At 40.3% G+C, this 20,507-nt stretch overlaps 1 protein-coding gene and 1 long non-coding RNA gene across 35 annotated transcripts in view; one reads left to right on the forward strand and one right to left on the reverse strand.

Annotated features, from left to right (window-relative positions):
• The window catches only part of TENM3 (teneurin transmembrane protein 3), a 1,288,912-nt gene that overhangs the window by 1,259,971 nt on the left and 8,434 nt on the right, over positions 1–20,507 (forward strand). For all 30 annotated transcript variants that reach the window (XM_079991304.1, XM_079991293.1, XM_079991322.1 and 27 more), the window contains 4 exons: positions 10,754–10,929; positions 11,606–11,841; positions 16,538–16,834; positions 18,748–20,359. In XM_079991304.1, the coding sequence (XP_079847430.1) occupies positions 10,754–10,929; positions 11,606–11,841; positions 16,538–16,834; positions 18,748–20,359 (2,321 nt within the window). The remainder of the gene's footprint in view (positions 1–10,753; positions 10,930–11,605; positions 11,842–16,537; positions 16,835–18,747; positions 20,360–20,507) is intronic.
• The window catches only part of LOC307224565, a 65,798-nt gene that overhangs the window by 6,418 nt on the left and 38,873 nt on the right, over positions 1–20,507 (reverse strand). The window contains exons 4-5 of one of the 5 annotated variants that reach the window (XR_013842665.1): positions 17,773–17,898; positions 3,222–3,398 (exon numbers count right to left, since the gene is read on the reverse strand). The exons of 3 other annotated variants lie outside the window; for them this stretch is intronic. This is a non-coding gene — a long non-coding RNA (uncharacterized lncRNA). Of the gene's footprint in view, positions 1–3,221; positions 3,399–5,579; positions 8,272–17,772; positions 17,899–20,507 lie in introns of those variants that run through there. One more of the 5 variants, XR_013842666.1, reaches the window with a different exon arrangement.

The following is a 20,507-nucleotide window of genomic DNA, read 5'->3' on the forward strand; positions in this document are numbered from 1 at the left end:
AACCCGAGGTACTATTTCTGGGTTAGCGGAGTCTGTAACCTGAAGCGTATGTAACCTGAAGCATAAGTAACCCAAGGCACCACTGTATTGCAAATGGGTCATTCAGACATCAGAAATGTGTTGCTGAAAACAGGGTTTTTTGTTTTTTTTAAAATGGATTTTCCATGGAAATGGTAAATCCAAATTGAATTGGAGATGGGGTGAGATAGGGTGGCATTTTATGCTCACATGTGGATGTGTGGGCATGCAGATTCTGTGAAAACCTTCCAAGTTTGAGCAGCCCCAGTGTTCTGTTGCCAATAGTGGCCAGCTCAATGCCTCCTGGGGAGCCCATGACCTGGACATGAAGACAGTTGCCATCTCCCGCTCTATGCCTCATAGTAATCGGTATTCAGACACTGGTTGGCATCCGTCTGCATCAGGAGAAAACGTGCACACGTGTTTAAAGTACATGACTTCTCCCAAAGAATTCTGGGAATTGTGGTAACCCTCTGAAGGGGAAGTTATAGTTCCCAAGATTCTTTTGTTGGATCTGCTTTAAATGTATGGTGTGGATCTGCTAAGAGGCTTACAGCTATCAGGTTTTGTAGCAGGCAGACCTCCTTTATTGTTTATCGTTCGTTTACCACCCTGGACTTCTTTGGGAGGAAAAGCAGAATGTAAATTTACTAAATAACGAAAATAATTAAAAAGACACAAACTGAGTACACACTGTTTGCACATGCTGTTGGTAACCCACAGATCAATCATAGCTCTGGTCGTTTTGTATATGCTGGCTTGGATCCTATGATATGTTAAGGAGGTTTCATGGAGGGAAACTTTTGGCCTGCTTCAGCTCCTGAAAAGCTTCTCTGGAGCAATGTGAGATGAGTTGGGTTGCTGGGGGAAGGCAGGGGGAATATTCCTTCCTTGTAGTTCCATATTAAGTTATTCAAGCCCAGTTTTGGGAGATTCCACCTTCCTCCACATTGATCAGGAAAGCTGGGTACACACCATTAATTTACCTGTCAACGAATCCTGGGAACTGTAGTTTATTAAGAATGCTGGGAATAACCATGGGAATAGCCGGGGGGGGGGGGCAAAAAAGTTCAACAAATTTGGCCAAACAAAAATCCTGGCTACGTTCATGGGAATAACTACTGAAGTGTTCCCAGGAAGAGAGAAATAGGAGATGAGTCTCTAACACAGTTGGAGAGCAGGGAAAGCAAAAAATCATGGTAAATCTGAAAATGCAGCGGAGGATTTAAAGACAGATAATTGGTACTGATCATTGCTTATGTTATGTCTGAACACTGGAGAAGTGGTTGATTGTAAGGCAGATACTACCCAGGAGCTTACTAACTTAGGCGAAGGGAAGGAGGGACTGCTGGGTAAAAGGAACTGTGGGCCTTGTGGGAGAACGCAGGGGATGGAATTAGGTGGGGAAAGCTAATTGTACAAAGAGGTGGTTCTGAAAGGGCGATTTCCAGATGTGTGCCCAAAAGAATCTGTTGTTTAACAAATGGGTGTCTAAGAACTCAGCTATACAGCTGGAAATAAAACATTTTAAATGTGTTGTAAAGTGCAGTATACAAATGTGACACTAGGTGCATTTTTTTATATGTGTGTAGATTCCACCTAGGTGGTGGTGAGATTTGCAGTACTTGTTGGATGAACCTCCTGAAACCTCTGGTTTCTCATATCTAATTAATAGGTGGTACAGTGTGGTTTTGATTTAAGATAGAACCAGAGGAAGGTTGGGCATTTACATTCTATTGTGACCCCATATGAGCTGCATAGCAGGTTGGAGGCCACACCTTGCTTTATGCCAGTAGAGGTTTGTTGGCAAGAAGCCTACAACTTAGAACAGGGGTCAGCAACCTTTTTTAGTTGTGGGCCAGTCCACCATCCCTCAGACCATGTGGTGGGCCAGACTATATTTGGGCGGGGGGGGGGGAGTGAACGAATTCCTATGCCCCACAAATAACCCAGAGATGCATTTTAAATAAAAGGACACATTCTATTCATGTAAAAACATGCTGATTCCCACACCAACCATGGGTTGGATCAAGAAGGCGATTGGGCCACATCTGGCCCCCGGGCCTTAGGTTGCCTACCCCTGACTTAGAATAATAGAATTTGTTGAATTGGAAGAGACCGTGAGGGTCATCTAGTCCAACTGCAGTGCAGAAAGCTTTTGAGCAATGTGGGGCTCAAACCTACAATCCTGAGGTTAAGAGCCTAAAGCTTTACCAACTGAGCTATCTCAGCCTGCCCTGTGCTGCAAGATCCTTAATAGCTCACCTTTTCATGCAAATTGAATCTTTTGCACCCGAACATACACGGTGACAGAATCATGCTCTCCTTGAGCTAAAAAACATGCAAAACAAACACTTCTTTCAGGGGGAAAAATGAAGTGCACTGTTTGGTATTGCTGATGTCATTAAAGCTGTACTTTTTGGATGATTTCTCCCAGCAGCTGCATATAATCAAAATTATGCCAAAATGTCTGTACCTGTGACCCAGAATGAAAATAAAATACAAACTAAATGTTTGACTCCACTTGAAAATTCACTTTAAATATTTAGTCCACTGTAAGAGCCTTAGGAGACTGCCAACAAAGAAATGATAATTCTACCATCTAAAACACTTCCATGAATTCATAAACATTTCAGCTTTAAAGAGTAATGTCAACAGCGTAGTCAGCATAGGATTTTTGTACCCACTTACTGACAACCCTTTGCATGTTTGCTGAGAGGTAAGTCCTATTGTGGCCAGTGGGGCTTACTTCCTGGTAAATACAGTGGTGCCTCGCAAGACGAAATTAATCCGTTCCGTGAGGCTCTTCGTATAGCGGTTTTTTCGTCTTGCGAAGCAAGCCCATTGACAGCTTAGCGGATTAGCGCTATTAGCGGTTTAGCGGCTTTTAGCGGATCAGCTGATAAGCGGCTTAGGGCTTAGGAAAGGGGGGGGGGAAGGGGAAAAACCCCGCAGGAACTCGCAAGACATTTTCGTCTTGTGAAGCAAGCCCATAGGGAAATTCGTTTTGCGAAGCACCTCCAAAACGGAAAACCCTTTCGTTTAGCGGGTTTTCCGTCTTGCGAGGCGTTCGTCTTGTGGGGCACCACTGTACGTTTCAGATTGCAGCTGTTTTTCATACAGTACCAAGGTTGATTGTGGCAAAACCTCCTTCATATGTCAGATGCAATCAACCAATTGCAGCTTCTGTCCCCCCCCCTTACCTTTCTCCTTACTGTGCCTTTCAGCCTCTCGCTGTGCTGTACTTCTCTTCCCCACACCCTTCAGTTCCAAATATTCTCCAGGCTTTTTATCTCTGGCTGTGATCAGGTGCTTTTTTCCAGCTATGGCTCACCACAGACAGCTTCCCTTCATTTCACCTAGCTGGATAGCTAGTTATCCTTGAACAAATACATGAATCAGTTTAGTTCAATCAGCTCTATTCTGCAGCATTATATAACCGAAAACTTTGAAAGAGCATGAGAAAAAGACAACTGAGAAAGTTGTGCTCATTTACCTACAAAGGCCACCAAGCTCAGCTTTGGTTACTTCATGCTGCAGATGTTTCTGCTTCTGACTCACAGCAAATTAAGCATTTGCATTATTACACTTCACCTGTGCAGATTTTTTTTCTCTAACACACATGCACAAAAGGAACTTCACATAGGCAAAAAATGTGATACGTGAAAAATTATGTTTGGTGGAGTAGATGCAATTAAATCTGTGGTGGTTCGGTCATAATTCTACAAAGGAATATAAGCTGTACAACAGTTGTAGGGGACTCTGGTGCTGCATTGAAGGTAGTGTTGCATTGAAACACTACACCCAGTGTAGAAAAAGTTTAGAAATACATCTTGCCTTACACTTTTTTACACATCTTGCCCATAATCAGTTATCTATTTGGAGTGTTTTGACCCCCTCTTTAGCCAAAGCAGCTTATGCACACACAATTAAAACAGGGCAAGCTTACCAACTAAAACACAGAACACAAAAGGGGATGGGAAGGTGACCAAAGAGGCTGAGGAGCAGGAGTGTCCAGGGGTGTGGGCCTTGGCAAGGGTCCAGCAATGCTCACCTTCATTTGAATGTGGTATCCTACTCAATCTCTTGGATCTCTACTTGCAAAAGATTGTGATTTACAGTTGCAGCATCAGGAAGATGCCATAAGAAACTACACTCCAGCCACATAACTTTCTTCCCACAGTGAGTGCATGGGAGAGTAATGTGTGACTGCAACTCTAACCAAGTTGAGTCTCCCCCCCCCCCCCACAAAAGGTAACATCCAAACTGGTAGGGTTAGCCCTTTTTTGTGATGTCTGAGTTCTCTAGGTATTCCTTTTCTCAGATAAGGAATTTCTTGGCAGTCAGTTGAGGTTCCCCCAAAAGACTCACCATAAGTTAGATCCAAAGAGTTGGTGATAAGTTAAAACTCACAATTACTTATTAAATTTTCAGATAAAGCTTTCAAAGACTAGACACTGACACTGTTGTAACTGTTCTGTGGAGTTCTGCTATGAAATACAATACCCTCCCTTGAACTGTGGGACATCCTGAAACCTTAATAGTTGGTTTTTTAAAAATCACTGTAACTTTCATCCACAAACTTTTAGCACTTGGCTGCTCTTGAAAGGATCTGAGCACAATTATAAAGCCTCCGTTATAAATGCAGAGGACTTGGGTATTTTTCTGGCATGCAGAAATCTCCAGGGTGTCATAATGCCAGAATAGTAACGCTGCCAAGGGTATGATCAACAGAATCGTCCCTTTCAATATATCAGAGGAATGTGCCAGAGGGAATTCATCTGAAAAGGCTTCAGGGCTTTGAAATACACTTTTTGCCTCCAGTCTCAAATATTGTGGATTTTTTTCTTTCTTTCCAGGGCACATTTTGAACATTTCATTTGAACCTCACAATTCAGGAATGCTGGGGAAAATTTAGGAGGACCCTTTGTGAGACAGTATTTGTACTTAGGATTCTTGATTAGTCATAGGAATAGGGTATGAGAGATTTGCATTTTATTGGTAATCCTCAATAAAATCACAACCAACGGGGTTGCTGGATCCTAACTTGAAGGCAACAGTTTTGATTTTACAGCTCCAGGGCAATGACCATAGGAATAGCATCACTTGATGCTGCTCTGTCTGCTTCATACACCTGCTGTGGGGCAAAACTGGCTTTGTTCGTGACTGCAGGCAAAGGAAGTGGAGGGCAGGTCATCAGAAGTGGCAGAGAAAACTCACTCTCTGGGTGGTGTCTCTTCGGGTGGAAGGTGGAAACCTTCCCTCCTAGTGCTTTCTTATTACACTATTTTACAGTAAGATGGTCATTATGGGATAATTATTTAATAACAAATTGCTATTATTATCCACTTGATTACAAATGCACATTTTTAGTAAGCTGGCATGGCAAGGTAATATATGTCATTTAGCAGCTCTGATTGATTGTGTCATGTCACATTGTTTTTGTGTTTGTTGACCATACAAGCAAATTAAAAGTGGAAGGGAGGGAAGAGGCTGTCATGTTGAGATAAACGATTATGCAAATAAGCCTTCACACAAGCCCCCCCCAATCTCTTTGTTTTTATTTATTTATAAGGTCCATTTGTATACCACTCCTAATGTAGAAAATCCCAGAGTGGTTCACAAATCAAACTGTCCAATACATTACAAAACCAAAGAAGGAGATGTGAAAAAATCATGTTCAACTGTGAAACATCAGCAACTTAAGTAATATGATAGACTTTTGCAGTTACACAGAAACAGGCTCATAATTCACCAAACTACGTAGCGGATGGCATTGTGGGGCAGAAGTGATTAACTAATGTTCCAACAGGTGAATCACTGCTGCTTGCTGGGAAGGGGAAGGGAGATCAAAATGGTACAAACGTAGTAGCTGAGCCAATCCAGTGGTCCTGCTGCTACAATGAGTCGCCCTCCCCGCTGCCGTGCTCCCCTCCACTAGCCATAAGCTGCAGTGACTAAATTGCCAAGAGGGCAGATCAGTGCCTCTACCCCATGCTGCCATCTGGCTACCAACACAAACATATTTAGGCAGATGAAATAACCCAGCAAAAGGGAAGACATCAGTTCATTTGATGAATGAATTTCTTCAAGACTACATAGGATCATAATGACTAGGAGGCAGTGGGTGGGCAGACATTTTTTCAAAAAAGAATGAACTTTGACCCTGTCAAAATCAGAGACCCTGGCCCAGTTTTCACATACAACAGAATCAGGTGGTAAAGCACTGGACTGCACTTCCACTCTAAGGGTGACAGGTGGATGCAAGTTTGATTTGAATGCTCTCCCCTCTCCCGAAGGCTTATTCCATGAAGCACAGGTATCATAGATATCATTCAGCATAGACTTTTCCCCATGCTATTTTTATCTGAGCATTGAGCTTTTTAATGTGCAGCATTGAAACACAGAAATTCTGCATCACATCCAAAGAGTGTTGCCAGATCAGACTAGACTGAGGATGTATTCTGTAGCTCCTACATTCAGTGTGCATCTAGTTGTTCAATTTTCCCATGTTCTTGCTGTGCTACTACCTTCACATCCTCAGCTCTGCCCAAAATTTGCAAATCTGCTCTTCTTCAGTGACTGTATTTGTTTTTCTTTCCGTTTTGGTATTCCCTGTTCTACAAGGCTACGATGAACATCAAGTAGATCAGTTTTTTTGTGTTTGTGTGTGAAGCATTATCATTTTACTCTGGCAGGTTAACATTCTTTCTATTCTTTGCAAAGGTTTTATCACATTGCAGAATGCAATGTCTTGCATGAATCATTCAAGGAAAATTGGACTCTTCTTAATTGTGTTTTGGCAGCTGTATTCATAAGAACAAACTTGAAAATCCCACAGTAAAATGATGTTTGGCCTCACTGTCTCTTATGCTGCCATTTCTTCCCCTTTATTATTTCCATTGCTATGGTAGCTCTGTTTTCAGGTTAGTTTGGAAGAAGTGAGATATATTCATTATTTCTAAAATAAAAGGATGTGTGAATATAGTCATTGTGTCTTCTAAAAGCAAAACTGTGTCTCTAAGCTTTCCATACAAGGAAAATGCCAGGGCGAGGAGAGATTTCCTTTGTGATGGACAAATTTAGCTTGTAATCAGAGCAACTGGTTTTACCAGGGCTCTCCAATCACAGCGCTTTGAGGGAGGGATGTTGTTGAAATAAGTAGCTTTGCTCTCCCACTGTTTCTTGCTGTTTTGCCTCTAAGGAGCAGTACCTGGGAATATTTCTGGTGGTGTGTGACATAGAAGCCTGCCTCTTGTTTAACAGAAGAGCTATTTATCTTCTCACATAAACACATAATAAGCAGGGGCAGAGAGTAAAAAGCATTTGATGTGAAATCAGACATATTTCATAGTTGTCAAATTAAATCTGAGACATATTTCTCCTGTGGTTTCAGGGTGTTCTGAAAATTATTACAGAACAATGTGAAAGGCAGGAGTATATATTAGAAAAACTAACAAATTGGGTGGGAATGTAATTTTAAAAGTAAGGAGGATGGACCTCAGAAGAGAGAATTCCAGTAGTTAAGGGAGTAAAAGATCAAATGTTTGAGATGGTGATCCTCATTACCACTGACAGGTTGCCCTTGTACAAAAGTCTTGTAGTTAGCAATCAGAAATGGTTTTAAGAAGAGCAAGAAATCAATCTGTGAATGGTTGCTTTACTTAAGCTCTCACAGGAAAAAAACAGAGCTTAAGTAAAGGCATAAAAATGACTACAAGTTTAATAAGGTACAACTGCAATATATTTTAAATCTTGTGTGACACAATTAAAAATTGAAAGCCTCTTATGAAATGGGATATGTGATTAGTGGCTGTGTAAAGCTTTTAGATCAGCCTTAGATGTGCTGCTTATGGAAATTGTTTGTCATGGGAAAGTTTTATATTTGAATCACAGTGAAAAAGAACAAGAAATTAAACTGGTCAACAAAACAGAACTGACAGTGGTCAGTACTAGCTTCAGAATGACTTAGTAAGACCTTGAAAAGTTGGGAGTCGATGCTGTTAACACTGAATCCCTGGAAGTTACAAAGGAATTGTGACATGACACCCTTCCATTGGCTCAAGAAAAATAGAAATTGTTAGTTTCTACAAGAGCAACTTCATAACAGAGTCTGTTCTGAGATTTCACGTTTTAAATATGAAAGAAGTGGCATCTCTATTTTTCACTCTCTTTGACTTGTTGAGAAAATCTTACCTAGTTTCTGTGGATTGCTGCTACCCATATTGGGTTCTAAAGAAAAGCCGTCTCATACTCAAAAAGAAATACGAGGATCCTCTCATTTGGTTAACTATTTGTTACAAGGCAGGATAATATCTGTAATCTCAAGGGTTGGAAACTGGTGTGAGAGCTGCAGAAAGGAATGCAGTGTGTCTGTGGGTGTGCAGTGAATGTCCCGATGCTGGCAAGAACCTGAGACTAGTTGTAGAATTTAAGGCTAAACTAGAAATATAGGAAGTGGCCATGAGTAAAAATGGGAATGTAAAAGCTGTACTGGGTTTTATGCCGCAAACCCCAATCATCTGCAGGTGAGCTACCAGTCTAACCTTGTAAGTTGAATTTGGAATCGTACAGAAGATGAGCATAGACCCTGCGAGACTTGCAGGTGAGATGTGCACTTGAATGAGCACACTGAACACTCCAAGTGATGATCACATGATCACTATGGGAGCTTTAAAGTACTTTTAAGTGTGTATCTGCTGTAGGTCCTGCAACCAACTGCAAATGTAGGGAAGAAGATGATTAGAGTAAGGGAACATGGTACTTAAGTGTCCATTACCCTACAGAGAGGGAGAATACAGCCATCTCTCAAGTATGCCCACATTTTTTAAATTCCTTATTTTATTTTTAAATCTAACTACATATATAAGAGCCCAATTATTGTGTTAACAATGTGTTGTTAATATTCTGTTTAAGACCAGGGAGTTGATAAAGCTCTGCAAACAGACATTACATAGCTGCTGCTTTCCCAAGAAATTTACAATGATTTGAATCACACAACCACTGAAAGTTGCCCACCTTCAGGGCTTTTAAAGGGACAGAAGCCCTGTTCTGTAGTGAATTTGGTCTCCATCATCTAAGCCAAGGCCAGTTAGAAATATTGTTTGACACTATTATGTATAACTATATATTGAACAGATCTATGCAGTTGCAAACAGAAGAAATGTGTCTGGCACTACAACATTGTATCATCTATATTTATACTGATCTCAGGTATTCAAGTGCTTGTAGTTACACTGCCAAAACACACATTCAAGAGTACTCAGGGAAAACCTGAGGTTTACAAAAATACCAGAAAAATATTTGGGGGCTAGGTGAAGACCCTCTCCCCAAACATCCCAGTGATGGCTAAGTGCCTACAGAATGCTGACTGGCTGTTGTGAAGGAAGAATAGAATGGAGCATCTTGAAAAGATATAGAAAGTGAACTATTGCATTGTCTGTATATGCTCTTTGGAAGCTTACACAGAGAAGTTTACATGCTCTCCAGGAACAGAAGTGAGAGCTGCACCTAGAAACCAATGGAAAAATCCAAAATTTTCTTGTAGATTAGATTGGGCATTCCACCCACCACAGCCCAAGGAAGACTGAGCTTACTATTTGGATAGGAAAAGCTGACTGCCGCTGGAATCCTGAACAGAAACACTCTACTCCAAAGCATTGTGGCATCCCAGCTTTAGAATTCCCTCATCACCGAGATGTGGCTGGTGCCAACTCTTTAAAGTCGTTAATGCTAGCTGAAGAAGGGGTTATTTGTCCAGGCTTTTGGTAGAGTTCAGTGCCATTACTGATGGCTATTTTAGCTGGCTGATTGTAATTGTATAATGCACCTGGAAATGTTTTAATTTCACCCTGTTCTGGAAATACATTTGCAATGCAGAGTAGCTGAGGGATCTTTTAAATAAATAAATATTGTTGCAAGGTAACCACTTGCTCCTTCTATTTCACAAGTACAGGCAGCCAAAATAGTACTGCTCATGTCCAAGAGGAAGGCATCAGAAAGCTTTGGGAGTTGGTGAAAGTAAAAGAAAAGGGCGTGTGCAAGTGAGGAAGCTAAGAACAGTGAAATAATTACTGAGCATGTTCAGTGACCATAGAATGCTGACTGACTATTACAGAGGGTGGGGGGCAAAAAAGGAGGGTTGGAAGGGGAAAATATCAGGGAGAAGGGTAGTTTTCAGCTTGCTCCATTTTCTGCTCCAAGCATGTCAGGTAGCAGCAGAGAATAATTGTTTCCCAATTCAGCTTATCCTTGTAATACAGAGAATGTGATGCAGTGAAGAGCATAAGTGGAGGAGGTCTGCTCTCTTCACAGGACGATAAGGCCCGTGCTAAAAAATCTCTAGAGCCCCTGAGATAACATTCGCATAAGAGTGAACTAAATCTAGCCTGATTATGGGAAGCGAGTTCGGAATGTGAAGCAATTTATCCCCACCAAACATGTTCCCTTTGAAACAGCAAATTAGATGTGCAGCAGGATTTGGTCACACTTCAAAGAATAATATGCAGAACTGGAGATCCATCTGTTTTCTCTTCCACTGAGGCTCCTGTATGTTAAACAGGCTTTCAGTAACTTCAAAGCCTGTTTGAAGTCTTCATTGTGCATTACTCAGGCACAAAAACCAAGGATTCCTTAGCAATATTACCATCTGATATGTTCTGTTAGTTTTAATATGTGAAGAAAAACAATTTGTTCTTGTTTCTTATCATTTCATTTTCTGCTTTTTCTGCTTTAGCTACGACAGTGAGGGGCGATTAACCAATGTCACATTTCCAACTGGAGTGGTCACCAACCTGCATGGGGAGATGGAAAAGGCCATTACAGTCGACATTGAATCTTCTAGCAGAGAGGAAGATGTCAGCATTACTTCAAACCTATCATCAATTGATTCTTTCTATACAATGGTACAAGGTACAGTAACAGGATTTAACAAAAGCCCCTTTTTCTCAGAGGAAGAAAATGAAACAAAGCCAGTTATGGTCAGGATATTATAGTTAAGGATTAGCATTGGAGATCTGCAAGGTGAAATATTACATCTCATTCTTAAGCATACAGTTTGAAAGATGGGTTGGCTATATTTGGGGTGTGTGATTAACCTTTGTTATATAACTGGCCCAAATATTATTATTTGTATCTGAAGCTGACAGCAAATGAAGCATTGAAATTATTCTGTTACCTATTTTTATGTTGGGTTGGAAATTGTTTTTAAATGCTGGTTAATTGAAGCTACTGCTCATTAGCTGTTATTGAAACTGAAGTTATGCTATTGAATTATGGTTGTTTATATAATTTATAAACAAATTATATGAAGCTCCTATGCATGCAGAAATTCCTCTACAGAAGTGAATGAGAGAAACACATGCGGGGCAACACAACTGTGCTTTTTGCAATATCCATGGTGATGTGAATCAAGCAGATACATCTGTCAAATAGTGAAGTTAAGAGGTTGTATACTAACTGAAGAATTAGAATAAATTTTAACAGGGTGGAAAAATCTACAAGAAGCTGTGGTTTGTTCTCCATTATGGCTCCCTTTAAATGAGAAGTCACAGCTCTGGAAGTATGCTATACTTTTGTTCCATTTCAGATCAGTTAAGAAATAGCTACCAGATTGGCTATGATGGTTCTCTCAGAATTATCTATGCCAGTGGCCTGGATACACACTACCAGACAGAACCACACGTTTTAGCTGGCACAGCCAATCCAACTGTAGCAAAAAGAAATATGACTCTCCCTGGAGAAAATGGACAGAACTTGGTGGAGTGGAGGTTCCGGAAAGAACAAGCCCAAGGCAAAGTCAATGTGTTTGGCCGAAAGCTCAGAGTGAGTAATACCTCTAGTGCATTTTTAATTTAAGATGGTACTGTGGAGGATATGCTACAAACTTGCAGTGCTTGAAATGTGCATGCTCTCCTTTGTTTTCAGATAACAGTTCAGATAAAAGGAAAGGGCCATTGGTGGTTATAATTTGGGGACAAATTTTTGAGGTGAGAACATTTTGAGGTGGAATACCCTCTGTCAGGGACTGGTAGGATGCTGACAAGTGTGTACCCGGGGGGTGGGGCTTGAATCTGACTCAGGAGAGGGGGGCAGTGGTCTGTGGGGCCAGGAGGCAAAAATCAGAGGGAGGGGAAGCTTCAGAGCTGGAGGAAGATGCTGAAGAGGCAGGCCAGGCAAGTGAAGGGCCAGGTGCTTCTCTACACTATCTCCCAGAACCAAGAGAGAAGTAAGGCGGGAAGAATAGAAGCAGCTTCTGCACAGGCGTTTTTTCTGGCTATGTGTGCACAGCCTGTCAGGGGAGTGATCCCCAGTGTTGGGAGATAACACCGAGGCCTTGTGCCTTTCTCCAATGCAGCGTCACCCGGAATTCTTCACTCCAGTCTCCCGTCACGCTGTTGTGCCCCAAATCCTCCTGGGTCATGAGCACACGACTAGCAGAGTCCAAAATAGAAGTGTTAGCCTTGAGGTGTAACATCTTATCCTTATTTATTACAATGAAATCAAACATAACAGTACAAAGTAAACATGGCTCCTCTTTCTCTCTCTTCCTCGGAGAGAAGGCTGAAACAAAACATCACTGTGGGAGAACGGTGGGAGGAAGGGAGCAAACAGCGTATCTCCCTTCCCGCTTATATAGCTCTAACAATCAGCAGCTGAAATGCATTACATACAGACATGTGATCCAACAATCCTATATCTGCAGCATAGGGAGGGGTGAAATCCTAACACCCAGTTGCTGAAACTGCTCCATGAAGGTATGTTTCAGTGCATACCTGGGAATACCTGTTTAGATGCTAGATGGGTGTACTTAGGTATCCAGAGCTGTCGAAGCGACTGTGTTTTCTTTGACAGTAAAGAGTTAACTCTCTGCCGTATGCATTTCTTTGAGTGCAGTAAAAACAGGAGTCTTGTGGCATCTTAAAAACTAATGCATTTATTATGGCATAAGCTTTTGTGGACTCAAGTCTAGCATCTGACATGAAAGTCAATGAAAGCTTATATCAGAATGCATTTGTTAGTCTTGAAGATGCCACAAGGCCTTTTGATTGTTTGTGTTAATATATTTCAAAAACTTGTCCATGGGACTTTGTGTCTTCAGTTAGCTTTGCTGATGATTAATCACTATTATACCAAAAACACTATCGTATTCTCTTCTCCACATAGCAATATCTTTAATTGTTTCAACACTGCTGAATTGCACAGATATTTTACATTTGACTTGGCTTTCTTTAAAAAAATAGTGCTGTGATGCCTAGTTTTAGAAGAAAAGGCTAGAAAGTAGCCTATAGCACTTAAATTCTGAAGCAGTGTTGCATGTAGTACTGCTTCATCAAGTACAACCATCATATATGACTACAGAAACATACATTTCTAGGCTACCCAAGAATTATGAAAATGTGTAAAACCCTTTTTTTAAGGAAGCAGGATGGTTTTAAAAACAACAGACCACTGCTCTAAACAAGACTAATTGCAGGACTCTGTTTCATTATTCTCTGCTCTTCTTTCAAGTACTTTAACCAAAGGATTATGGAAGAGAAGGGCCAGTAAGGAGAGTTAAGCATAGGATTGAAATTACCTGTTGGCACTCAACGACCAAGAGGATGGAAACCTACCATCCTTGTCAAAAGTGTCTTCCCTGTTTTAAAGCACCTTGAATAGCTGGAAAACTTTGAGCCCTTTGATAGTTTTCTGTTGCTCAATATAACCAATTCAGAAATGGGATAATACTTTATTTATGGATTATTTCTGCCAAAGGCTTCTGGCTATCTAACAATGTAAATCTCCTGGCTTAAAGATAGTAAAGTCTTCTGATAAATCCCCAAATTGATGAAACAGAAACATCACTAATCCATTTCTCAAAAGAGAATTTATTCCTGTTTTCTCAGTGCTCTGTAAAGGGCTTCATTTTCACAGGGGGGTTGTTTTTTGGGGGGAGAGACCCCCAAAGCTCAGACATGAGGTAAAATATCTAAGCAAGGATAAAAAAAATAAAAATTATGAAAGAGTAAAACAAAAAGCATGCAAGAGCCATCTTCTACCCTTTCATGAAAGGAAGTTATATGAATGCCTCTTCTCTGCATGGTTCCCAATTGACCTTCATATAACTTTCTTTACTGAAACGTAAGAGCCTTGCTGGATCAGACCAAAGGGCTTCTCCAGCCCAGCATCTTGACTTCCACAGGGCCAACCAGATACCTATGGAAAGCCCATAAGCAGGACATGAGCACAAGAGCCTCTCCTGCTGCTATTCTTCCACAGCGGGCATTCAGAAGTATATGCCTCCTAAACCTGGCAGTACCATATAGCCATCAGGACTGGTAGCTTCTGACAGATTTCTCCTCCATGACCGTAGGCCTAATTGCCAGTGATGATGATTATGTGATTAAGAAGGTTTTTTTAAATTAAAAAAAATACTAGGTGTTGTGGGTTAGGGGGTATTGTCAAGATTGCAGTGCATAAGGAGGGGCAGTTTAAGCCTTCCATTCCCAGCCACAATATTTGTGAAATCCCATGGAGAGGGATGGTACTTCAGTGATTGTGTGCAGAAGGTCCCAGGTAGGGCTGAGAAAGGTGCCAGTCTGCATAGATAATACTGAGCTAGATGGACCAATTGTCTGATTCAGTATAAGGTAGTTTCTTGTTTTCCTGCTACCATATTATTTTAAGGATTTGCAAAAACTGAGACATACTTCGCAAACATGTAGTTAAATCTGTTGCCCTCGGCTGTCTTAGAAGGGAGATTCAGAAATGCTCCATACTGCATTCTGAATGGACCTGCCCTTGTGGTCTAAAGGTTGAAGACTTTGTACATATTATTACAGATTGTCCCTTTTATAATACGTTGAGTAGACAAAAACTGGGACAAATTTTAGGGAGAGATGCAGAGAGGTTTGACCATCCGTCTTTAATTTATCTACCGGGTTGACAACATAAATATACAACCTGCCACCCAGGGCTCCTTTGGGAGGAAGTGTGGATATAAATTGAATAAATAATAATAGTAACTGTGAAGACTGCACATTTTGATGCAAATGTGCAGTTCTTGAGAGAGAGTTCTTCAGGGAGATTCAGAAGCTAAATTATGTTTTATACTTTTATTTATCTTTTAAATAATTTTGAATAAAGTCATGTCGTGTCATTTTGATGTAACATTTCTTGAAAGAGTGGCAATATTATTTAAGGGGCATTTGTTATCTGTCAGTGAAATTCAGCATTTAATGTTAATGTTATAGATGGCTTTTTTTGAGTCTGAGTTAATATTTATTGATAGTTGCTTTTATAATATTTTGTGATGGTCTGATGACTAGATATACAAATAAATAAATCTGATCTGTTCTAGAATATCTGCTGGCAATTAGCATGAGGGCAGGGAAGATTCCATTGACATCAATGGGAGCTTTTTGCCCAGTGCTGATTGTCAGGCAGGGGGAAGTGATATTCATGAAAATTGCAGCTGGAGAACGAGGGCTTCAGCCTCCCCTCCCCCAGCCCTGTCATCTTACTAACACACACACTTACACTTGGTAGTAACATGTTTAGTTCAGCCCACAACCTAATCCCCTTAGTAGCTATTGCCACACCTTGTAGTGGTAGCCTTGTAGCACATTTTTTGTTTATAGTTAAAGCATAAGTTTTCACTGTCATTTCTCTTTAATATGTGGAGCTTTTGAGAGTGGGTCAGTGGCCCACTAACAGAAGTTCAGTGGATATAATGCTGTCAATTTCTGGGCTCCTTTATCCTAAACATATTATTAAGTAAACATTATTGATATAACAGAATTTACTAATCATTAATAAACAGGTTGTATGGGTTTTTTTGATGGAGACTGTTGTTTAAGAATGCCACTAACTAGCCTTGTTCTAATGGCAGGTTCATATATGGTTTGAGTCTTTCTGATTGCAAGCAATGCAGTTCCGTCAGCCCACCATAAATAATTCTTTCAGGACTTATATATGGGGGGCAATCGTGTAATATGTACAATCCTGTGTACATAAATCATGATTTATGTAATAATTATTAACACTAGAGATGCTTTAATATAAAATAATTTTGGGGCCATGTAAAATAATATTGTGTAGCCCTAACAATTAGATTGAAATATAATTATAGTTCATCAGTATATGAGTTGGCCTTTGTTTTCTTTTTCTGTGTTAATTCTACACTGATAATTTTGCTGTATCTCTCCTAATATCCCTCATAAATCTAACTATTATAAAGTATATCAATGTATGTATTGTTTATTATATTAACATTTAACTAAATTCCATGGGAATTAACTGAAAAGGTTTGAATAAATGCCAATACATCTTTATTTAATGAAACCTTTTTAAATGGCAGTTAATCTAATGACTGGTACTTATACCAAGAAGTTTCTAAATTAATTTACTGACAAAGGAAATCAGTCATTGCAAAGGGTGTTTAAATAATGATGTTCAAATAGCTGTTGCTATGAGGAAGTAAAACAGCCTGTGGTGAAACAACATGATTTATTTTGTCATCTTGTTTGTTTCATAAAAGGTTAATGGTAGGAACCTCCTTTCTGTTGACTTTGATCGGACCTCAAAGACAGAGAAGATCTACGATGACCATCGTAAATTTCTGTTGAGGATTGCCTATGACACATCAGGACACCCAACTCTCTGGCTCCCAAGCAGCAAGCTTATGGCTGTCAATGTTACCTATTCATCAACAGGTCAAATTGGCAGTATTCAGCGAGGAACTACTAGTGAAAAAGTAGATTATGATGGACAGGGAAGAATTGTATCTAGAGTATTTGCTGATGGCAAAACATGGAGTTACACATATCTTGAAAAGGTAAAGTGCTATCCTATCGTAGGAATGTGTGTGTCTTGCAGTTAAATTAGTGAGCTATTGCTGCAGAAAATGGTCACAAGCCATACACTGATGTACAAGGTTTTTAGTTTTAGACTGTGGAGCTACAAAATATCCATACCTGAAGAATAAGCATATGGATCTATACAGTTCCTAAAATAAGGTGCACTTCTTACATTTGTTGGTTTGCTGCCAATTGGTGCAATCCAGTGAAAGTTAATTATGCCGTCGAAATAGATAAGAATTAAAGATTACTTGAGTGATTGCATCCCAGTAACCTGAAAAAAGTTTAATTACAGTTGTTTTTCTCAGAATCATGCCAAATTTTATCTACTTATTATTTAGGTATTTCCTATTCCATTTTTAATTTTGAAAAGCAGCTTCCGCCAAAGATAAAAACTATTGCTTGTATGCATTTGGTGTTTTCAGCTATTCTCCTACCCTTCTGCAGCCCCCTCCAAAATCAACTCTGGATGGTTTGAAGGAACAGCATGGCAGGTGCTGCAGGGGCTTCCAAGGGGAAGGAGAATCACTAGAGACCACCCTAGTTCCTGTTCTGCTGACAGGAAGCTATGCTGAATGAAAGAGCTTTCTATCAGCAAAAGAACAGCTATTGGTTTGCAACAGTAAGGAAAAAAAGACACAGCAGCAGAGTAACAAGATAAAATCCAATTTGCAAAAGGAAATCGAAAAGGTGTGGAGAGCATAAAGGTCTTCACCTGGTACCAAAAGGGACAGTAGACTTTGTGCCAAGCAAAGCTCTACTGAGAGCTCCAAAGCCAGGTCACCATTGCAGAAAAGACTTTTACCTCTAGTCATTACCTGCCTTAGCTCCGCCAAATGTCACTGGCAGCCTGATTGCATCCACACTGTAAGTTTTACAGATGAACTGTAAGTTTTACATGCAAGATAAACTGTACCACATTTTCTTTAAATCCGAACTCTCACACATGTGCTGCGGTTGTGTCTGCTGTATAAGGGCATTTCCCCAGCATTGGTGCAGCAGTTACAGTTAACTTCTGCCGCCTGGCAGAGAGTGCAATTTCCTGTGCCAAAAGAAGGGATAAGGTACTCCTTTATATGTGCACTGGAAACTCAATCCCACGCTTTGCTAGCATAGCACAGTACTGAGCAGAGCATAATGTAAGTGCTTCTAAATATGTTATGTCTTAAAATTGAGGGCTTCATATGTTCAGTCTTATGGAATCAATCAAGACGTAATGAAAGCATCCAATTGTGTTGCCTTCTATTATCTTTTAAGGTGACATCACTTTCAGGGGGCCAGAGCAGGATTTCCCTTAGATAAGAAAAGCCAGGGATATCTTATGACTGTTTCATACATCTTCATGTGAATAATGTAAACAAGCAACACTACTGAAGCTTTACCAAAAAAAAGTCATTTGGTGGCTGATTGACTCTACAAAGTTTGATGTAAATAATGAATAAATTGCTTTGCCCATCTGACAAATAGATGTGGAAGAGGAGGTTCAGGGATCTTCAGGCTAGTAAACTTCTCGCTAAATTATCTCTAATTACAGGAGTGAAATTGTCTCTTCCATATGTTGTTCCCTTCCTGAGTTATTGGCTTTAAGACAGTTTCACTTTTGCCGGTATTAAACGTGACTTATCCAAATCCATTGACAATCTGCTGTTTGGCTGTGAGTGCCTGATAAAAGAATGGCTCAGTCACAACAAGTAGCACATTAAGAGTCTGGAGCTACTAATTACCAAACCCCTTACAATTAAGTATCCAAATGAATTAGGCAGAGAATAATTACCAATATGTAAGGTCAAGGATAACTCAATTTAGAAGATGATGATTTACTCAAACAAAGTGCTGTTATCATACAGTGGTTTTGGCATTGGATTAAATTTCCTTTTCCTTTCCTTTTCAGTCTATGGTCCTCTTGCTGCATAGTCAACGGCAGTACATCTTTGAATATGACTTACTGGATCGGCTTTCTGCAATAACCATGCCTAGTGTTGCTCGCCATACTATGCAGACTATCCGTTCCATTGGCTATTATCGAAACATCTACAACCCCCCTGAAAGCAATGCTTCTGTCATCATGGACTACAATGAGGAAGGGCAGCTGCTACAAACTGCTTTCTTGGGTACAAGTCGAAGAGTCCTTTTCAAATACAGAAGGCAGACCAGGCTCTCTGAAATCCTCTATGATAGCACAAGAGTCAGCTTTACTTATGATGAGACAGCAGGAGTTCTGAAAACAGTAAACCTCCAGAGCGATGGGTTTATCTGCACCATTAGGTACAGGCAAATTGGCCCATTGATTGACAGGCAGATTTTCCGCTTTAGTGAAGATGGAATGGTAAATGCCCGATTTGACTACAGCTATGACAATAGCTTCAGAGTGACTAGCATGCAAGGTGTAATCAATGAAACTCCATTGCCTATTGATCTTTACCAGTTTGATGACATCTCTGGAAAAGTTGAGCAGTTTGGAAAATTTGGGGTTATATATTATGACATTAACCAGATAATTTCCACAGCTGTAATGACTTACACAAAACACTTTGATGCCCACGGCCGCATAAAAGAAATTCAGTATGAAATATTCAGATCCCTTATGTACTGGATTACAATTCAGTATGATAACATGGGACGGGTAACTAAAAGAGAAATTAAAATAGGGCCATTTGCTAACACAACCAAGTATGCGTATGAATATGATGTCGATGGGCAACTACAGACAGTTTACCTGAACGAAAAAATAATGTGGCGATACAACTATGACCTGAATGGCAATCTCCATCTGCTCAATCCAAGTAATAGTGCTCGTTTAACACCACTTCGGTATGACTTGAGAGACAGAATCACTCGGCTAGGTGATGTACAGTACCGTTTAGATGAAGATGGATTCCTGCGGCAGAGGGGTACAGAGATATTTGAATACAGCTCAAAGGGCCTGCTGACCAGAGTTTATAGCAAAGGCAGTGGGTGGACAGTGATATACCGTTACGATGGGCTTGGGAGACGAGTTTCCAGTAAAACCAGTCTGGGACAACACCTCCAGTTTTTTTATGCTGACCTCACATATCCTACAAGGATAACTCATGTATACAACCATTCAAGTTCTGAAATCACCTCTCTCTACTATGACTTGCAAGGACACCTCTTTGCCATGGAGATCAGCAGTGGAGATGAGTTCTACATCGCTTCAGACAACACAGGCACGCCACTCGCTGTTTTTAGCAGCAATGGTCTGATGTTGAAGCAGATCCAGTACACAGCTTACGGGGAGATCTATTTTGACTCCAATCTTGACTTCCAGTTGGTGATTGGATTCCATGGAGGCCTTTATGACCCTTTGACCAAACTGATTCACTTTGGGCAAAGAGATTATGACATACTGGCAGGCCGTTGGACTACACCCGACATTGAAATCTGGAAAAAAATAGGGAAGGATCCAGCTCCTTTTAATCTATACATGTTCCGAAATAACAACCCAGCCAGCAGAATACATGATGTTAAAGATTATATCACAGGTAAATAAAGTTATTTTTTTTTAGTGATTTACACTTGACAGGAATTTCTGTTTGCTCATAATCTACCAGGTTAGCAAATTGCATTGTACGCAACACCTTGGAATTAATTACCAGTGACAGTCAATTTGCACAGGAGTTATGTTCCAGG

This window comes from Podarcis cretensis (assembly GCF_951804945.1).
Source record: "Podarcis cretensis genome assembly, chromosome: 9".
NCBI lineage: Eukaryota > Metazoa > Chordata > Lepidosauria > Squamata > Lacertidae > Podarcis > Podarcis cretensis.